Here is an 18113-nt window from a genome sequence, read left to right as displayed (position 1 = left end):
ATTCTTTGTATTCACTATGCCTGCCATACATCTGTAAGTACTTTTTTTATATATAAAAAAAAAGGAAAAAGAAAAAATTAAGGGAAGGAGGCAGGTGAGTACAGTCCAAAAAGGTCTTAGCAGAGATGATTTTTATCTTTAAGAGGTAATACTAGTTTAAGAGTTTAAATATTTATGTTTTATGGGTACAATGGTACCCCAGGATGATTCTTAAAGGCATACAGGCCTGAGCAGAGGAGGAAGAGAAGTATAATAACAAGTGAGGCTGAAACTTAATCTTTTTTCACCATTATATTATACGATCCATTATACAATCCATAACACTATTACCTGGTTTACTGCAGGCACTAAAAATATGATAAGCAAATAGGTATCAGTCAAAAAGATTTTTTTTTAAAAAAATTACTAGGATGGAAGGGAGGAAAGAAGTGAGTAATAGTTTCTAGTTCAAGTACACAAGTGAATAATAGCAACTAGCATTATGTGGAGAAAATGTTCAATCACTGTGTGTCACTGATAAGAACAGAAAGTAGTGAAGTGATATAAAAAAAGTTTGCTATCTCTTAAATAAATTAAACACAGAGGCACAAGGGCCTGAGGTCTGTGCTCTGATGCACCGGATCCTAGTTCAAACCCCACCCCACCCTCACCTCCACATGGCCAGCTAGCATTACTGGGTGTTGTCCAGTGCTTGAAGACCCCCAAGCACTGCCAGGGTGGTCCTGCTTATCCTTGGCATCCAGGCCAGAATGGCAAGTACATCCTGAGGTCCCCTAGAATTGAACCATGTGGCCTGGTTAGTCAAGAGTTGCCAGGAGTGGCCCTGGTGCCTGCAGTATCCCCATGAAAACTAAGCACCAACAACAGGAACTCAAGACATTGTTCAGCAATGTTCACAGCCCCACAGTGGGAAAAATACTAGCGGCCACTAATGAATGAACAAGCAAATGTGGAATATTCCTGAGCTATAAAAGTGTTAAAATAATGATACATGCTGAAGAATGGATGGACCCAGAAAGTATTATGAAGTGAAATAAAAGGTGAGCAAGGGAAATCTTGTACAGTTCTACCTTACATGAATTAACTAGAAGAAAATTAACAGAAATTATAGATTACTAGGGGCTGCAGGCAAGCCAAAACAGGCAGTTCTTAACAGGTACTGAATTTTTATTTGGGGAGCTGAAAAACAAAAATAGGCCATGGTCTGGAAATAGACCATGGTGACGACTACACAACATTGTGAAGGTATTTAATAATATAGACTTAAAAATGCTTAAAACTGGGGCTAGAGAAACAGAACAGTGGGTAAGGCATTTGCCTTGCGAGTGGCCGACCTGTGTTCGATCCACAGATTCCCACATGGCCCCCTGAGCACTGCCAGGAGTGATTCCTGAGTGTAGAGCCTGGAGTAACCTGAGTATTTCCAGGTACAGCCCCCAAACAAAAAGCAAATTTAAAAAAAGGTTAAAATGCAAAACTTAATTTATATAAATTTTACCATTAAAAGAATACATCTGACTGGGCTGGGAGAGATACTCAATGGATGCTTTGTATATGGGAGGTTCCAGTTCAATACTCAGCACCATATAGTCCTCTTTAAGCACCACTGGAGGCTCCCACAAAGCAGAGAGGCAGAAGGAACCACCAAGCTCCATCAAGGGTGGTCCTTCCAAAAACAAACAAAAGCTCAGAAAAATATATCTCATAATAAGTACGATCATTCAGATTTTATTCAGCTGAAAAACCTAAACAGAATATTATTTCTATCTATTAATTCCTAAATATCAGTCATATTTCCATATAAGAAAATGGAAAATACAGAAATTTATATAATTTAGTTCATAACAGTAAGCAAACACAAACCTCCCACTGAGTAATCACATTTTTCAGCTTTTGAATTTCAACATCTTTCCTTTCAAGTTCCAACTTTAATCTTTCAATTCTTCCATCTTTCAGAACAACTTCCTAAAGAGAAAAAAAACTATTTTAGAATTAATATGATTCCGGGCTGGGGCACTAGTACAGTGGGTAGGGCACTTGCCTTGCACAAGGCTGACCTGAGTTTGATCCCCCGAATCCCATCTGGTCCCCTAAACCTACCACGAGTGATTCCTGAGTGTAGAGCCAGGAGTAAGCCCTGAGCATCACCAGATGTGGTCCAAAAAAGAAAGCAAAGAATGATTCTGGGACCTGAGAGAGAGGGAGCAGGTGTTTGCTTTGCATGTGACCAACCCCAACACCCTGTATGGTCCCTGGAGCATTCCCAGGAGTGATTCCTGAGTGCAGGGTCAGGAGAAATCTCCAAGCACTGCCAGATGTGGCACAAAAACAAAATTTAAGAAAGAGCAAAATTCTGTCAATTCTGGCTTACAATAATGCTTTGTGAAAAGTTTAAGAGAAAAAAAATCCCAATTTCAATTTATTTTCCAAATCAACCTTAAACTATTGATTGCATTTCCAGTTCTATTGAGTAATCTAGTCATGATTATGTCCAGTATAAGAAAAAAATGCATAATTACAAATTCCAAACTATAAACACAATAGACAATATTAAGAACTTGAGATTAAGTATATATATTATATAAATTTATAATGCACCAATGGAAAAAAATACTAAACAAACATGTCTTAGCTGCTGGGTGTACAACAGTAAACAGAACTGAAAAAATTCTTGTTCTTCTGGAACTTGTCTGGAAACATGTTATATAAGGACATTAAAAACAGAGGTTTAATCAATGAAGAAAAGAAAAGAAAAGAAAAGTGCTATATTAGAAATATGTGGAGTATTCCCTTGTGGAACAGAGAAGTTCTTTCTGATATGGTAATGATACTTAGGTGATGGGTAGAAATTGACTAAGCCAAAAGGAGAGATCACAGCTTTCCACAGAGAAAGACACTACAATGGGAAAGAATCTGACTAGAGAATTTAAAAAGAATATTATCATGACCTCCACGTCTACTCGAATTGGAGTTGAGCATCTTCCTCCCAGATCCTCCAAATTCCAGTAGGCGGGGGTCACACCCACCACCTGGCCCCCTGGCGCCGTGTAATCCCATCAGCGGCCAAGACTCAGAGACTATAAAATCCAGATCCCGGACGAGAGCAGTGCAGTCTCTGCCCCCGCGCCTGGGTGTTCCTTCCCGGAGTCCCTTGGAGGGGAGCGGGTTGAGCTTTCCTCCCCGCCCCGACCATGGCTACGGCAGCCGAAGACCTCCAGGACCAGCCACCACCATGCTGAGACCACTCTCCGCACCCATGAAGGTACTGGCAGAGGGACACAGCCACGCGGGTTCCGGGGCCGAGACCTCCACGCCTACTCGAATTGGAGTCGAGCATCTTCCTCCCAGATCCTCCAAATTCCAGTAGGCGGGGGTCACACCCACCACCTGGCCCCCTGGCGCTGTGTAATCCCATCAGCGGCCAAGACTCAGAGACTATAAAATCCAGATCCCGGACGAGAGCAGTGCAGTCTCTGCCCCCGCGCCTGGGTGTTCCTTCCCGGAGTCCCTTGGAGGGGAGCGGGTTGAGCTTTCCTCCCCGCCCCGACCAGGGCTACGGCAGCCGAAGACCTCCAGGACCAGCCACCACCATGCTGAGACCACTCTCCGCACCCATGAAGGTACTGGCAGAGGGACACAGCCACGCGGGTTCCGGGGCCGAGACCTCCACGCCTACTCGAATTGGAGTCGAGCATCTTCCTCCCAGATCCTCCAAATTCCAGTAGGCGGGGGTCACACCCACCACCTGGCCCCCTGGCGCTGTGTAATCCCATCAGCGGCCAAGACTCAGAGACTATAAAATCCAGATCCCGGACGAGAGCAGTGCAGTCTCTGCCCCCGCGCCTGGGTGTTCCTTCCCGGAGTCCCTTGGAGGGGAGCGGGTTGAGCTTTCCTCCCCGCCCCGACCAGGGCTACGGCAGCCGAAGACCTCCAGGACCAGCCACCACCATGCTGAGACCACTCTCCGCACCCATGAAGGTACTGGCAGAGGGACACAGCCACGCGGGTTCCGGGGCCGAGACCTCCACGCCTACTCGAATTGGAGTCGAGCATCTTCCTCCCAGATCCTCCAAATTCCAGTAGGCGGGGGTCACACCCACCACCTGGCCCCCTGGCGCCGTGTAATCCCATCAGCGGCCAAGACTCAGAGACTATAAAATCCAGATCCCGGAACATCATATCAGGACATCTTTCTATGACATCTTATTATCTCATTCCTACTTTGGACAAACTTGCAGGCTATCGAATGTAGCCTGCCCACAGGGCAGAGTCTGGCAAACTCCCCGTGGCCTACCAAATATGCCAAATACCAGTAACAATGATGGGTCTCATTCTCCTAAAGAGCCGTGAATATAATCTCAGGGCTAGGATGAAAGAGACGTTACTGGGGCCTGCTCGAGGCAATCGACAATTAACAGGATGATGAAATGAAATGAAATGAAATTATCATGACAAGAGTTTAGCAGAGAGGAGACAGCACAAGACGAAATGAGTCAGAAAGAGAGGGATAGACATAGAAAGACTGCATTCATCTGGGGAACACAAAGTAACAAAATAGGAGACTAACACCCAAGAGTGGCCGAGATCAGTACCAGGAGGTTTGCTCCATGGCTTAGAGGCCAGCCACACATGCTAGGGGAAAAGGCAGCTCAGATAGAGAAGGGAGCACCAAATAAAGGGAGTTGGGGGGATCCTCCCAGGATGGGAGAAGCATGCTGAAAGTAGACTATAGACCAAACATGATTGCCACTCAATGCATCTCTTGCAGACCACAGAACCCAAAAGGAGAGAGAGAGAACAAAAGGGAATGCCCTGCCACAGAGGCAGGGTGGGATGGGGGGATGGGGGCTGGGAGGGATACTGGGACCCATGGTGGTGGAAAATGTGCACTGGTGGAGGGATGGGTATTTGATCATTGTATAATTGAAAACCAAGCACAAAATTTGTAAGTCTGCAACTGTACCTCATGGTGTCTCACTAATAAAAATTAAAAAAAAAAAAGGTAGACATCTGATCTTGGAGGACCCAGTAGATCCTAAGAATGAGAAGTGTGTTAGGTTGAGTAAAACAGAAACAAAGAATTTTGAGCAGGGCTATTAAATTTACATGTGAGATTTATGATTTTAAAGGATCACTTCTATTGCTGTGTAGAGCAGATTAGAGTAAGGCAAGACAAATGAAAAAACCCTAATTAACATTTCAAGTTTATGCTGAGATTATACTATATCTTGGATTAAGGGAGAAGCAGTTTAAATAAAGACAGAGAATTTTGGAGGCAGAATCAATAGCATTGATGAGAAGTTGAAAATGTATGCAAGCTGCATAATTAAATGTAGGAGCACTTGTTTGTTCACTGCAGCACTATTTATAATAGCCAGGATCTGAAAAAAACCTGAGTGCCCAAGAACAGATGACTGGTTAAAGAAACTTTGGTACATCTACACAATGGAATACGATGCAGCTGTTAAACAAGATGAAGTCATGAAATTTGCATATAAGTAGATCAACATGGTCATGCTAAGTGAAATGAATCAGAAAGAGAGGAACAGACATAGAAGGACTGCACTCATTTGTGGAATATAAAGTAACAGAATGGGATACTAATGTCCAAGAATAGTAGAGAACAGGACTAGGAGGATTGCTCCATGGCTTGGAAGTCAGTCCCACATGTTGAGGGAAAAGGCAGCTCAGATAAAGCAGGACCACCAAGTAAAGGATGCTTAAAGGGTCTGCTTGGGATGGGAGATGCATGCTGAAAGACTATAGACCAAACGGGATAACCACTTAATACCTGCAATGCAAACAACAACACCCTAAAGGAAGGAGAGAGAGAGAGAGAGAGTAAAAGGGAATGCGCCTGCCACAGATGTGGGTAGTGGTAGGGGTAGTGGTGGGGTGGTGGCAGGGATACTGGGAACATTGGTGGTGGAGAATGGGCACTGGTGGAGGGATGGGTACTCGATTATTGTATGATGGAAATGTAAGCATGAAAGTTTGTAAGTCTGTCACTGTCCTCCTGTTCACTGATTTGCACGAGCGGGCCCAGTAACGTCTCCATAGTGAGACTTGTTGTTACTGTGTTTGGCATATCAAATACATCACGGGGAGCTTGCCAGGCTCTCCAGGGGTGGAGGAGTTGAACCTGGGTTGGTCGGTCGGGTCAGCAGCTCGCAAGGCAGATGCCCTACCGCTGTGCTATCGCTACAACCCCTACAACCCTCTATTTCAATACCCACCAGAAATGCTAGCGGTATTGCAAGTCTGTAAAAGAAATTAAAAATTAATTTTTGATGCTTATTGTAAGGGCTGGAGCGATAGCAAAGCGGTAGGGCGTTTGCCTTGCACGCAGCCAACATGGCCGACCCGAGTTCAATTCCTCCGCCCCTTTCAGAGAGCCCAGCAAGCTACCGAGAGTGTCTCGCCCGCACGGCAGAGCCTGGCAAGCTCCCCGTGACGTATTCGATATGCCAAACACAGTAACAATAAAGCTTCACAATAGAGACGTTACTGGGCCCGCTTGAGCAAATCGACGAACAACAGGAGGACTGTGATGCTGTGTGATACCGCTTACTGTAAAAAAGAAAAAAAAGAGGACAAACTTCCCAACATGTGGAATTGAGTTCGTCAGTCACTAATGGCACATATGGTTGCACTCTACCATAAGTATACCCCTATCTTGCTAACGGATTTTACACATTTTCAATAGTAACCTTTTATGCATTTTCAATAATGAATTAACATCTTATTAAAGTCACTTAGCAATCAATTACCACAAATTGACTTTTATTGATTTATTTTCTGATAATTCCATTAGCCTCTCCTTTAAATTTTGTTGAAGCAAGTAATATGAAATACATCTGTCATATGTCTGCTAAGGGGGCAGGCTGGGGGTGGGGGGGTGGGGAGGGAACCTGGGGACATTGGTGGAGGGAGCAGGGACACTGGCTGTGGGACTGGTATTGGAACATTGCATTCCTGAAACAACCCGATTATGAACAACTCTGTAAATCACTGTATCGTAATAAAAATGAAAAAAAAAGTAGCTTTCTTCACATTAAACAAGCATCATTTCTATTGTCAAATTACAAATATGCCATAACTACTAATTAAGTGACTGTGATAATGAAATAAAAATATAGAAATAGGAGAAAAAGAATTACTTAATATTTTAATAATGTAAAGTCCTAAAATATTCATTTAGCCATTATCCTATTCCTTTAGTTCCACTATCAAATATAAAAGGTAAAAATCCAATTCACTATGCAGATTAAGTATTTGAACATTGACCCTCATTCACTGTTGGTGGGAATGTCAACTGGTCCAGTCTTTTTTGACCCAGCAATTCCACTTCTTGGCATCTATTTCAAGGGCCCCCCTCCAAAATAAAACATATGTATATATACACACATACATATTTGTACTTCTATATTAAATGCAGCACTATTCACAATAGCCAACCTTTGGAAACAACCTGAATGTACATGAACAAATGAATAGAGAAAGAAAGTATAGCACATATACACAATGGAATACTACTGGGCTATTAGAAAAGATAAAACCGTACAATTTGCTACTAGGTGGTAGATCTGGAGAGTATAATGCTGAGTGAAGTCAGTCGGGAGAGGGACAGAAACAGAATGATTTCTCTCATATGTGGGATATAAAGAAACACAGTAAGGGACTAACCAAAGCTCAGTAACAGAAAACGAGAACTCATCTTCAGCAGGAAGCCTGCCACAGAAGGGTGATGTGGGGGAGGGGAGAATGAGTGGAGGGGACACTCTGGGAGGGTATGGTGCTGGACTGTTCTTTGCCTGAGACACTGTCATTAGCAATGTTACAATTCAGGTAGCTAAAATAAAAGAAAGAAGAAAAAAAATCTGAACATTAAAAATACTTTTGGCATTCTCCACATGGCTCTTTAATGATGGTCCTTTCCCTCATTTTCTCAGGTTATGTACTACTATGAATTTTGTGTTCATCATCTCTTCTAGTTAAGGTAAAGGCCCTCCCGTTGATCATCGATTTGCTCGAGCTGGCCCAGTAACGTCTCCACTGGAGACTTTGTTGTTACTGTGTTTGGCATATTGAATACGTCACGGGGAGCTTGCCAGGCTCTGCTGTGCAGGTGAGATACTCTCGGGTCAGCCATGTTGGCTGCGTGCAAGGCAAACGCCCTACCACTGTGCTATCGCTCCAGCCAACATGGCCGACCCGAGTTCGATTCCTCCGCCCCTCTCGGAGAGCCCGGCAAGCTACCGAGAGTATCTCACCCGCACGGCAGAGCCTGGCAAGCTCCCTGTGACGTATTCGATATGCCAGACACAGTAACAACAAAGTCTCCAATGGAGACGTTACTGGGCCCGCTCGAGCAAATCGATGATCAACGGGAGGGCCTTTACTTTACTTACTTTACATCTCTTCTAGTTAATAATACTACATACATATCCTAATTTATGCACTATTTCCTATTACTTGAAATTTATGTAAAGAGCATTAAACTATGATTTGGTGATTTGCATTTTAAAATTAAATTATGTGCTTTTTTCTTTTTTTGCTTTTTGGATCAGCCCTGGAGATGCACAAGGGGTTACCGCTGGCTCATGCACTCAGGAATTACTCCCTGGGGGTGCTCAGGGGACCATACAGGATGCTGGGAATCGAACCTGGGCCGGCAGCATGCAAGGCAAACACCCCACCCGCTGTGCTATTGCTCCAGCCCCTAAATTATATGCTTTTTATATTTTCCTATGTAGAGCTGTTGTTATTACAAACAAGTGAGTTTTAAACAATCTTTTTGGACATTTCTACATGGTATAATCTAGAGCAGAACTTCTAGAACATAAGAGTCTCAATCCATTGTTTTCAACTTTAAAAGTTAAGGCCAGGGCCAGAGAGATAGTACAGCAGATAAGACGCTTGCCTTGTACATGGCTGATCCAGGTTCAATTACAAGCATCCCATATAGTCCAGTGAGCCTCCCAGATGGTCCCCCATACCTCCCAGGAATGATTTCTGAGTGCAGAGCAAGAACTGACCCCTGAGCACCACCAGGTGGGGCCCAAAACAAAACAAACAAAAAGTTAGTGCCAAGTACCAGAAAGATAGTACAATGGGTAGGACAATTGCTTTGCATGCAGCTGACCGAGGCTTATTCTCCAGCATCCCATATGGTCTCCTGTGCTCACCAGGAGTGATCCCTAAGTACAGAGCCAGGAGTAGGCCCCATGTACAGTTGGGTATGCCCTTATTACATGTCCCCCCCAAAAAAAGATACATAAAATAATGCTTTGGGAACTAATGCTGCGTAGTAGTAAGATAGGGACACTGCTGAAATTCCTCATTGGGGAGAACAGTTATGAAAGGTCAATATAACAAGTAAGATTTATAGTTTTAAAATAAAAAGAAAAGATTAGTAATTATGAAACGATATATGCCTATGACAAGAAATTTTCTTTCCAACTATATTTGTATGTATACAGGTGTGTATATATATATACGTACACACATCTACATATGTATATACGTGTGTGTGTGTGTGTGTTTTGGGACCACACCTGGTGATGATCAGGGATTACTCCTGGATTTAGAAATTACTTAGGAATTACTCCTGTGGTGCTCCGGAGACCACATAGGATGCCAGGGTTCAAAATGGGGTCTGCTGCACACAAGGCAAGGGCCCTCCCCTCCCTACAATACTACTGCTCCAGTACCTCAACAGTATTTTTTACATGGAATATTATTCTTTGCTTGTGAACCTTCCAAAAGCAGACCACTGATCAAATTTAACTTGGAGGTCATAGTATACAACCTAGTGTACAGGATAAATTCTAACTAGTTTCACAGGTTTTTTTTTTAACCTTTTCTTTTAAAGTTTATTTCTCTCTCTCTCTCTCTCTCTCTCTCTCTCTCTCTCTCTCTCTCTCTCTCTCTCTCTCTCTCTCATATACATTCCTAGCTCTGTGCTCAGCAATCACTCCTTTTGATGCTCATAGGACCATCGTGATGCCTGGGATCAAACCCAGGATGCCTGCAAGCAAAGTAAGCACCCTATCTCTGCATTAGCCCTCAGACTCTGTTTCTCTCCCTAAGTCTTCTCTTTACAGTTATAACCCCTATTCCAACTACTCTAAGCATTTAAGGGTAGAATGGTTTTATTCTACTCCCCTACACTAGTGTCCAAAAATATTAAGCATACAACACATGCTTGATAATATTAGTCAATACTGAGAACTCTGGGTTCAACGGAACCCGGAATGAGGATCCTCTGCCCATATCCCCTGCATCCAGCAACTCAGCAGTCAAAACCATAAGCCACCTCTGGCTGGCGCCAGATAATCTCGTCATTGGTCACAATCCAGAGTCACATGTCCTTCTCTCCTGGAAGGGAGAATAACACGACACATGCTATAACTATGAGGCTGAACCCTGTGCCAGGTTGTTTCATTCAGGGCGCCCCTGAAGGGGCCGGGTGAGAGGTGAGACCCCTGCCTGCCTCAATGGACCCGGCCTTGGCAGCTAAAAACCTCCGGAACTCAACCCTTGCCATGCTCACGACCACTCTCCACATACTCAGGATGAGTCTCATCCACGAGTGAACCTATTCTTGGACAACTTATACCTCACACCACCCATACTCCAAGAGTTCCGCACCACATTTGATGGGGTTTTTAAATAAAAAGGAATCAATCTTAGAAGTATATATATTTTTTACACACACACACACACACACACACACACACACACACACACACACACACAATCTTTCACAACATGTTAGTGATCTCTTAGTGAGGGCTTAGTGGCCCCCGGGTGAAATACAACAAACTTCACACGCTTTCCTCTAAGGAAACTTTTTTGTAAAATTTTCATTGGTTTTTCATAATGAACAATACAAAATTATTTTGGTTCTGCCTTGGAGCGGAAGTTGGGGTTCAGGATGGAAACATCCAAAATACGGTGCTGGGAAGGTGTAAGGGTGGTGGGATTGGTGTCTGAATATTAAATGCAATCGAATATTGTGAACTACTTTACAAAATTAAAAAAATAATACTAGTCAATAAAGTACCTCTTACTTTAAAAATATACTGATATTGATCACGATCATGATCATCCTGTTGTTCGTCGACTGCCTCAAGCAGGCACCAGCAACGTCTCCTTTGCCCTAGCCCTGAGATTTTAAAAAGTGCCATCTTCAAGGCTCTTTCAGGGTTAGGAGAATGAGACCCATCATTGTTACTGGTATTTGGCATATTGGGTATGCCACGGGGAGTTTGCAGACTCTGCCGTGTGGGCAGGTTACATTCGGCAGCCTGCCAGGTTGTCCAAAGAAAGAATGAGATAATAAGATGTCGCACAGCCACGAATATCAGAAACTGATATTGATAATAACTCTAAAAATGTAACTGTACTATCATAATTCAACTGTTAAAATTAATTAACTTTAATTTTAATTGTGATTTAAAGAGAACTTTGTACTTTACATGCCTGGTTGTTTTCATGAGCTGCAGAATTATCTGTTCCATTATATTCTGTAAGTTGTTCTTTTCTTTTTTCTCTACTAAGAATTTTATGTACATCATCTTCCAGTCTGTTGAAGAATCCTCCATCATGTGATAAACTTTGAGAAGACATCAATTCCTGTTAAAAATAAATTTAGATATCATTTGAAATTAAAAAGTGTAAACTTTTCACAAATCTAGTTAACTACCAAAAGAACAAAGAATGAAAAATAAAACTGAGATAGTCATCTGATTCTTCTCTATCTCCAGAATATAAAAGAGACACACTTACAGATGCTCCTTTTTTGGTTCTTAATGATGACTATTACTAAATTTTTTTATCTATACATCAAAGGATTTACTCATTAAATGTGCATATTTTGACAGAGTTTAATATATTCACAAGCAATGTGCTAAAATAAGAATTTTGGAGTTTCTTTTTTTGAACCACAATGGGTGATGCTCAGGGGACACTCCTGGCAGCGTTCAGGGAAGCAGGTAAAGCTAGGGATTCACATGTGAGCCTCCTGCATGCAATGCATGCACTCAGTCTTTGAAACTGTCTCTATGCCCTACCATTAATTTTATAGTACTTTCATCATCCCCAAAATAAACCTGGATCCATTAAGTCATTCCCCATTGCCTTTTATCTCTCAGTTCTTGATTGTCTCCAGGGCAATACTAATTAATCCACCTTCGGTCGGTATAGATTTTCCTATTCTGGACTTATGAAACACATGGTCTGAATATGCAGTCTCCTGTGACTGTCTTCCTTAGGAAAATGCCTTCAAGGTTTATTCATTCACTCATACATATCTGATTAACATTACATACCTTAAATAATACCCTGTGAAAGACACAACACATTTTAGTTCTAGATTCATTAACATTCTGATATGATTTGGGGCTAGTATGAACAACGATGCCCCAAAATAGCATGTACGGTTACTGTGTATCATGTTTTCCATTATCTTAGCTGTAGAAATGTATGTACAGTTACTGTGCATCAAGTTTGCCATTCTCTTAGTTATAAAAAGGCAGGCAGAAATTCATTTGTACATTATAGTAAAATTTTAACCTTTTGAGAAACTGCTAGTTTTCCAAAACATTCACATGTTTTACAATTCTATCTGCAGTGTATAGGGACTTTAATTTTTCTACGTTCTCACCAGTCTTGTACAATTTTTTATTGCAGCTACCTTAGAGGGTGTGAAGAGGTGTCTATTGTGGTTTTGAGTTGCACTTCACTTATAGACAGTGGGGCTGAGCATCTTTTCATATTCTTACTGGATATTTACACTTTTAGTGGGGAAGGCAGGGATTTTTTTTTTTTTTTGCTTTTTGGGTCACACCCGGCAAGACACAGGGGTTACTCCTGGCTCATGCACTCAGAAATCACTCCTGGCAGTGCTCGGGGGACCATCTGGGATGCTGGGAATGGAACCCGGGTCAACCGCATGCAAGGCAGACACCCTACCAACTGTACTATCACTCCAGCCCCAGGCAGGGATTTCTTTACTATAATCCTTAGTCCCACTGACTTTTCTGTTTGTTTTTGAGTTGTAAATATTTTATATTTTCAGGACATAAATTTCATATATTTAATTTGTAAAATTTTCTCTTTCTGGGAAAGATGTGAAAAAATGTGTCAAAAAATATCCATATAGAAAACCTAGAAAGAAACCACAAGAAAATTTCAAGTTGAAAAGTAAAAAAAAATCTAAGTGAGATTTTCAACAGAGGAGTCAAGAGCAGATTTGGGCAACCAGAAGAAAAACTGAACTTAAATATAAGACCAGGGAAATTAGAATGAGAAAATACAAAGAGAACCTAAAGAATTTATGGATCAGGGAAGAATAAATGAATAAAAATAATGCTGGAATCCCTGGTAAGAGAAAAAAGAGGCGAAGAGAATATCTGTGGAAATAACAGCTAAGAACCACTCAAGTACAATTAAGAAATAAACATAATTAAAACCCAAGCACAAAAATTTGTAAGTCTACAACTGTACCTCACAATGTCTCACTAATAAAAATTAAAAAAAGATATAACTATAAACATTTAAGCAGTTCAACACACTTAAAACAAGAAAAATATCCATATACAGCAAGACACATTCTAACCAAATTTCAAAAGACAAAAGAAGTCTTCACATAATAGGAAATCCCCCACCAAAAAAAAAATTATCAAATTTCTCTCCAAAAACCCCGGAAACCAGAAAACAGTGTGTCAATCGTATCCAAGAGTTAAAGGAAAAAAATTATGTTAGTAATTCCTTACAGCAAAACTGACCTTCAAGGACGCACCTCTGAAGGATGTGATGTTGGAATTATGTACAAGACAAATCATTACTGTAAACCAGAGAATTTCAATTAAATTTTTTTAAAAATAAAATTTGCCTTAAAAATGTAGAGGATGGGGGCTGGAGCGAGAGCACAGCGGGTAGGGCGTTTGCCTTGCATGCAGCTGACCCGCATTCGATTCCCAGCATCCCAAATGGTCCCCTGAGCACCGCCAAAGGTAATTCCTGAGTGCAGAGCCAGGAGTAACCCCTGAGCATCGCCATGTGTGACCCAAAATTTTTTTTTTAAAAATGTGGAGGATGGTGACTGTTAGAGTGGGCAGAGTGTTTGTCTTGCACACGACCAATGCAGGTTCAATCCCAGGCAATCTAAGTCCTGGCATCCCATATGGTTTCTGAGCTAGACCAGATCCCCAAGTGCAGAACCATTAGTAAACCCTGAGCACTGCTGGGTGTGGCCAACAACAGAAACAAAAAAAACTACATATCTAAAAATGGTTAAGATGACAAACATATACAAATGTATCTAGACTTTATTATTTCTTTGTACCTAGACTTTATTTTTTATTATTATTTTTATTGAATCACTGTTAGTTACAAAACTTTTATGTTTGAATTTCAGTCATACAATGATCGAACATGCATCCCTCTATGTTTTCCACCTCCAATGCCCCCAGTATCCCTCCCCCACATCCCTTCTCACCCCTGCGGCTACAGCAGTCAACAGCAACTCCTGGGTATTATGGTTTGCAATACAAATTACAGATAATGAGACGCCATCATATTTGTCCATTATCTATTTTCAGCACACATCTCCCATCCTGGGTGATCGCTCTAACCATCATTGACTTAGTGATCCCTTCTCCATCCCGGTTTCCTTCTACCCAAGCTCATAACGCAGGCTTCAAACTGTGGAGTGATCTTCCTAGCCCTTGTCTCTATTGTCCATGGGTGTCAGTCTCATACTACAATATCTTTTATGCCACAAATGAGCGCAGTCATTCTATATCTGTCCTGTTCTTTCTGATTTATTTCACTTAGCATAATATTCTCCATAGCCGTCCACTTATAAACAAATTTCATGACTTCATCTTTCATAACAGCTGCATAGTACTCCACTGTGTAGAAGTACCAAAGTTTCTTTAACCAGTTATCTGTTCTTGGGCACTGGGGTTATTTCCAGACTCTGGCTACTGTGAACAGTACTGCAATGAACAGACAGCTGCAGACGTCATATCTATTATGCTTTTTTGTACCCTTGGGATATATTCCCAGAAGTAATATTGCTGGGTCAAATGAGAGCTCGATTTCTAGTTTTTTGAGAACCATCCATATTGTTTTCAAAAAAGGCTGGACCCTTCAGTATTCCCACAAACAGTGAAGGAGAATCACTTTCTCTCCACATCCACACCAACACCAGTTGCTTTTGTTCTTTTGAATGTGTGCCAGTCTCCGTGGTGTAAGATCAATGTTGTTTTGATCTGCATCTCGCCACGCCCAGATGGATTCACTAGTGAATTCTTCCAAATGTTTAAAGAGGGCCTACTGCCAGCTCTTTTCAAGCTTTTCAAGGAAATTGAAGAAACAGAAATACTCCAAAATAGTTTCTACGAGACACATATCAACCTAATATCAAAAACAGACAGAGACACCACAAAAAAGAAAATTACAGGCTGACATCCCCGAATAACATGGATGCAAAGATCCTCAACAAAATATTAGCAAATAGAATTCAACAACTCATCAAAAAGATCATAACCACGACCAAGTGGTATTCATCCCGGGGATGCAAGGATGGTTTAAGATTCACAAGTCAATCAACATAATGCATCATATCAATTAAATATAAAAACATATGATCATATTAATATTAATAGATGCAGAGAAAGCATCTGACAAGATCCAGCACCCATTCATGATGAAAACTCTCAACAAAATGGGAATTGAAGGAACTTTATCAATACATCAAAGCCATCTACCACAAGCCCACGGCAAGCATTATCCGATGGAGAAAAACTGAAAGTTTTCCCTCTAAGATCCGGGACAAGGCAAGGATGCCTACTATCGCCACTTCTATTCAAGATAGTACTGGAAGTACTTGCCATAGTAGTTAGGGAAGAAAAAGATACTAAGGGCATCCAGATAGGAAAGGAAGAAATCAAGCTCTTACTATTTGCAAATGACATGACACTATATTTAGAGAACCCTAAAGCCTCTACCAAGAATCTCCTAGAAACAATAAACTTGTATAGTAAAGTTGCAGGTTATAAAATCAATACCCAAAAGTCCAGGCATCCCTATATGCAAATAATGAAAGAGAAGAAAGTGATATGAAAAAAAGCAATGCTGTTCACAATCATGCCTCAGAAAATCAAGTATCTTAGAATCAGCTTAACTAGGGAGGTAAAGGACCTTTACAAAGAAAACTACAAAACGCTACTTCAGGAAATAATAGAGGGGCTGGTGCAATAGCACAGCGGGTAGGATGTCTGCCTTGCACGCAGCCGACCCAGGTTCAATTTCCAGCATCCCATATGGTCCCCTGAACACCGCCAGGAGTAAATCCTGAGTGCAGAACCAGGAGTAACCCCTGTGCATTGCCGGGTGTGACCCAAAAAGTAGTCACTTTTACTGTCCTCCCGTTGTTCATCTATTTGCTTGAGCGGGTCCAGTAACGTCTCCATTTTGACAATTGTTACTCTACTTGGCATATCAAATACGTCATGGGTAGCTTGCTAGGTTTTGCCGTGTGGGCGAGATACTCTCGTTAGCTTGCCAGGTTCTCCGAGAGGGGTAGAGGAATCAAACCTGGGTCAGCCAGGTTGGCAGCATGCAAGACAAATGCCCTACCCATTGTGCTATTGCTCAAGCCCACCTAAAAAGAAAAAAAAATGAAATAAAAGAGAACATGAAGAAATGGGCATACATCCCTGCTTATGGATTGGGAGAATTAACTCTGTCAAAATGGCATACTCTCCAAAGCATTATACAGATTCAGTGCGATTTCTATAAGGATACCCATGACATTCTTCAAAAAAATTGACCAAACACTCCTGAAATTCATATGGAAAAACAAGCCCTCATGAACAACTAAAGCAATTCTTGGGGGTTGTGGGGGGGGGGGAAGATGGTAGGCATCACCTTCCCCAACCTCAAACTGTACTACAAAGCGGTAAAATTAAAACAGCATGGTATTGGAACAAAGATCTGCAGACCAATGGAATAGGGTTGAACATCCTACACATACCCTCACATAAATGATCATCTAATCTTTGATAAGGGAGCAATAAATGTAAAGTGGAGCAAGGAAAGCCTCTTTAACAAATGGTGCTGGCAAAACTGGACAGCTACGTGCAAAAAAAAAGGGGGGCTCAGACTTCTACCTAACATCACGCACAAAAGTCAGATCAGGACCTTACTTCCTCCATCTGTGCCGACCCTGCTCCCTCCATTAGTTGTGTGAACCGCCCTGGCTGGTGATCCTTCCCCCATGCCTACACCCCAGCCCTGCACCCCAAGGCAAGCTCCTCCTAGCATCTCATCGGACCTGCACCCCTCTCCCAGTCGCTGCCACTCCAGCGCTCACCATACTTCCCCCATCAAGTGTGTGGACCCCTAGTGTCGCCCTAGTGTCTACTCATCTGGAATACCTTTTAAACCCCTAACCACAAAACCGTGTGGACGCTAGCACATCCACGCAAAGAACTTATTTTCTTTACGCCCCACATTTGTGGTACTAGTTAACCCAGGTCTCACACATACCTATCAATAAGCCACGGCAACACACAAAGATAGCCCAATTGCAGGAGCCAAAACAACAAGAAAATGAGAAAAAATTCCAAAACGCAAAGGTCACTATGGTAAAACAATGCAGAAACTCACCAAGCCTAATGAGTGAAGTAGCTGCTAGCCCAGATGAATCAAAGAGTAACAATGAACTCTATAACCTCTCATATAAGGAATTTAAAATGGAACTTTTCAGGCTGTATAAGGAGCTCAAAGAAGCAATGGAATGCACTGCTGACAAAATACAAGATGATATGGAAGTGGAAGTGAAGAAAACGCAAACAAAAATATAGGCAGAAATGACAGACCGAAAAAGCGTGGTAGGTGAAATGAAAACCTCAGTGGAAGGCCTCAGCAGCAGAGTAACAGCTGCTGAGGACAGAATCAGTGAGCTCCAAGATGAGGTGCAGAGAATCTCTAGACAACTGCAGAAAATGGAAAAGAGCCTTTTCTGATAAAGACTGATATTCAAGATTGGTAGGACTTTGTAAGAGAAAAAAAAAAAAACAGAAAAAACAGGGGAA

The 18113-nt window shown here is 41.9% G+C and overlaps 1 protein-coding gene across 2 annotated transcripts in view; it reads right to left on the bottom strand.

Annotated features, from left to right (window-relative positions):
• Window positions 1–18113, bottom strand: part of GKAP1 (G kinase anchoring protein 1) — a 73976-nt gene that overhangs the window by 16439 nt on the left and 39424 nt on the right. The window contains exons 6-7 of one of the 2 annotated variants that reach the window (XM_056122465.1): window positions 11484–11640; window positions 1864–1961 (exon numbers count right to left, since the gene is read on the bottom strand). In XM_056122465.1, coding sequence (XP_055978440.1) covers window positions 1864–1961; window positions 11484–11640 — 255 coding nt within the window. Of the gene's footprint in view, window positions 1–1863; window positions 1966–11483; window positions 11641–18113 lie in introns of both variants that reach the window. The other variant, XM_056122466.1, reaches the window with a different exon arrangement.

The sequence above is a fragment of the Sorex fumeus genome, unplaced genomic scaffold, assembly GCF_029834395.1.
Source record: "Sorex fumeus unplaced genomic scaffold, SorFum_2.1 ptg000046l, whole genome shotgun sequence".
NCBI lineage: Eukaryota > Metazoa > Chordata > Mammalia > Eulipotyphla > Soricidae > Sorex > Sorex fumeus.
Note: the sequence above shows the minus strand (reverse complement) of the source record. Positions and strands in the feature narration are given on the sequence as shown.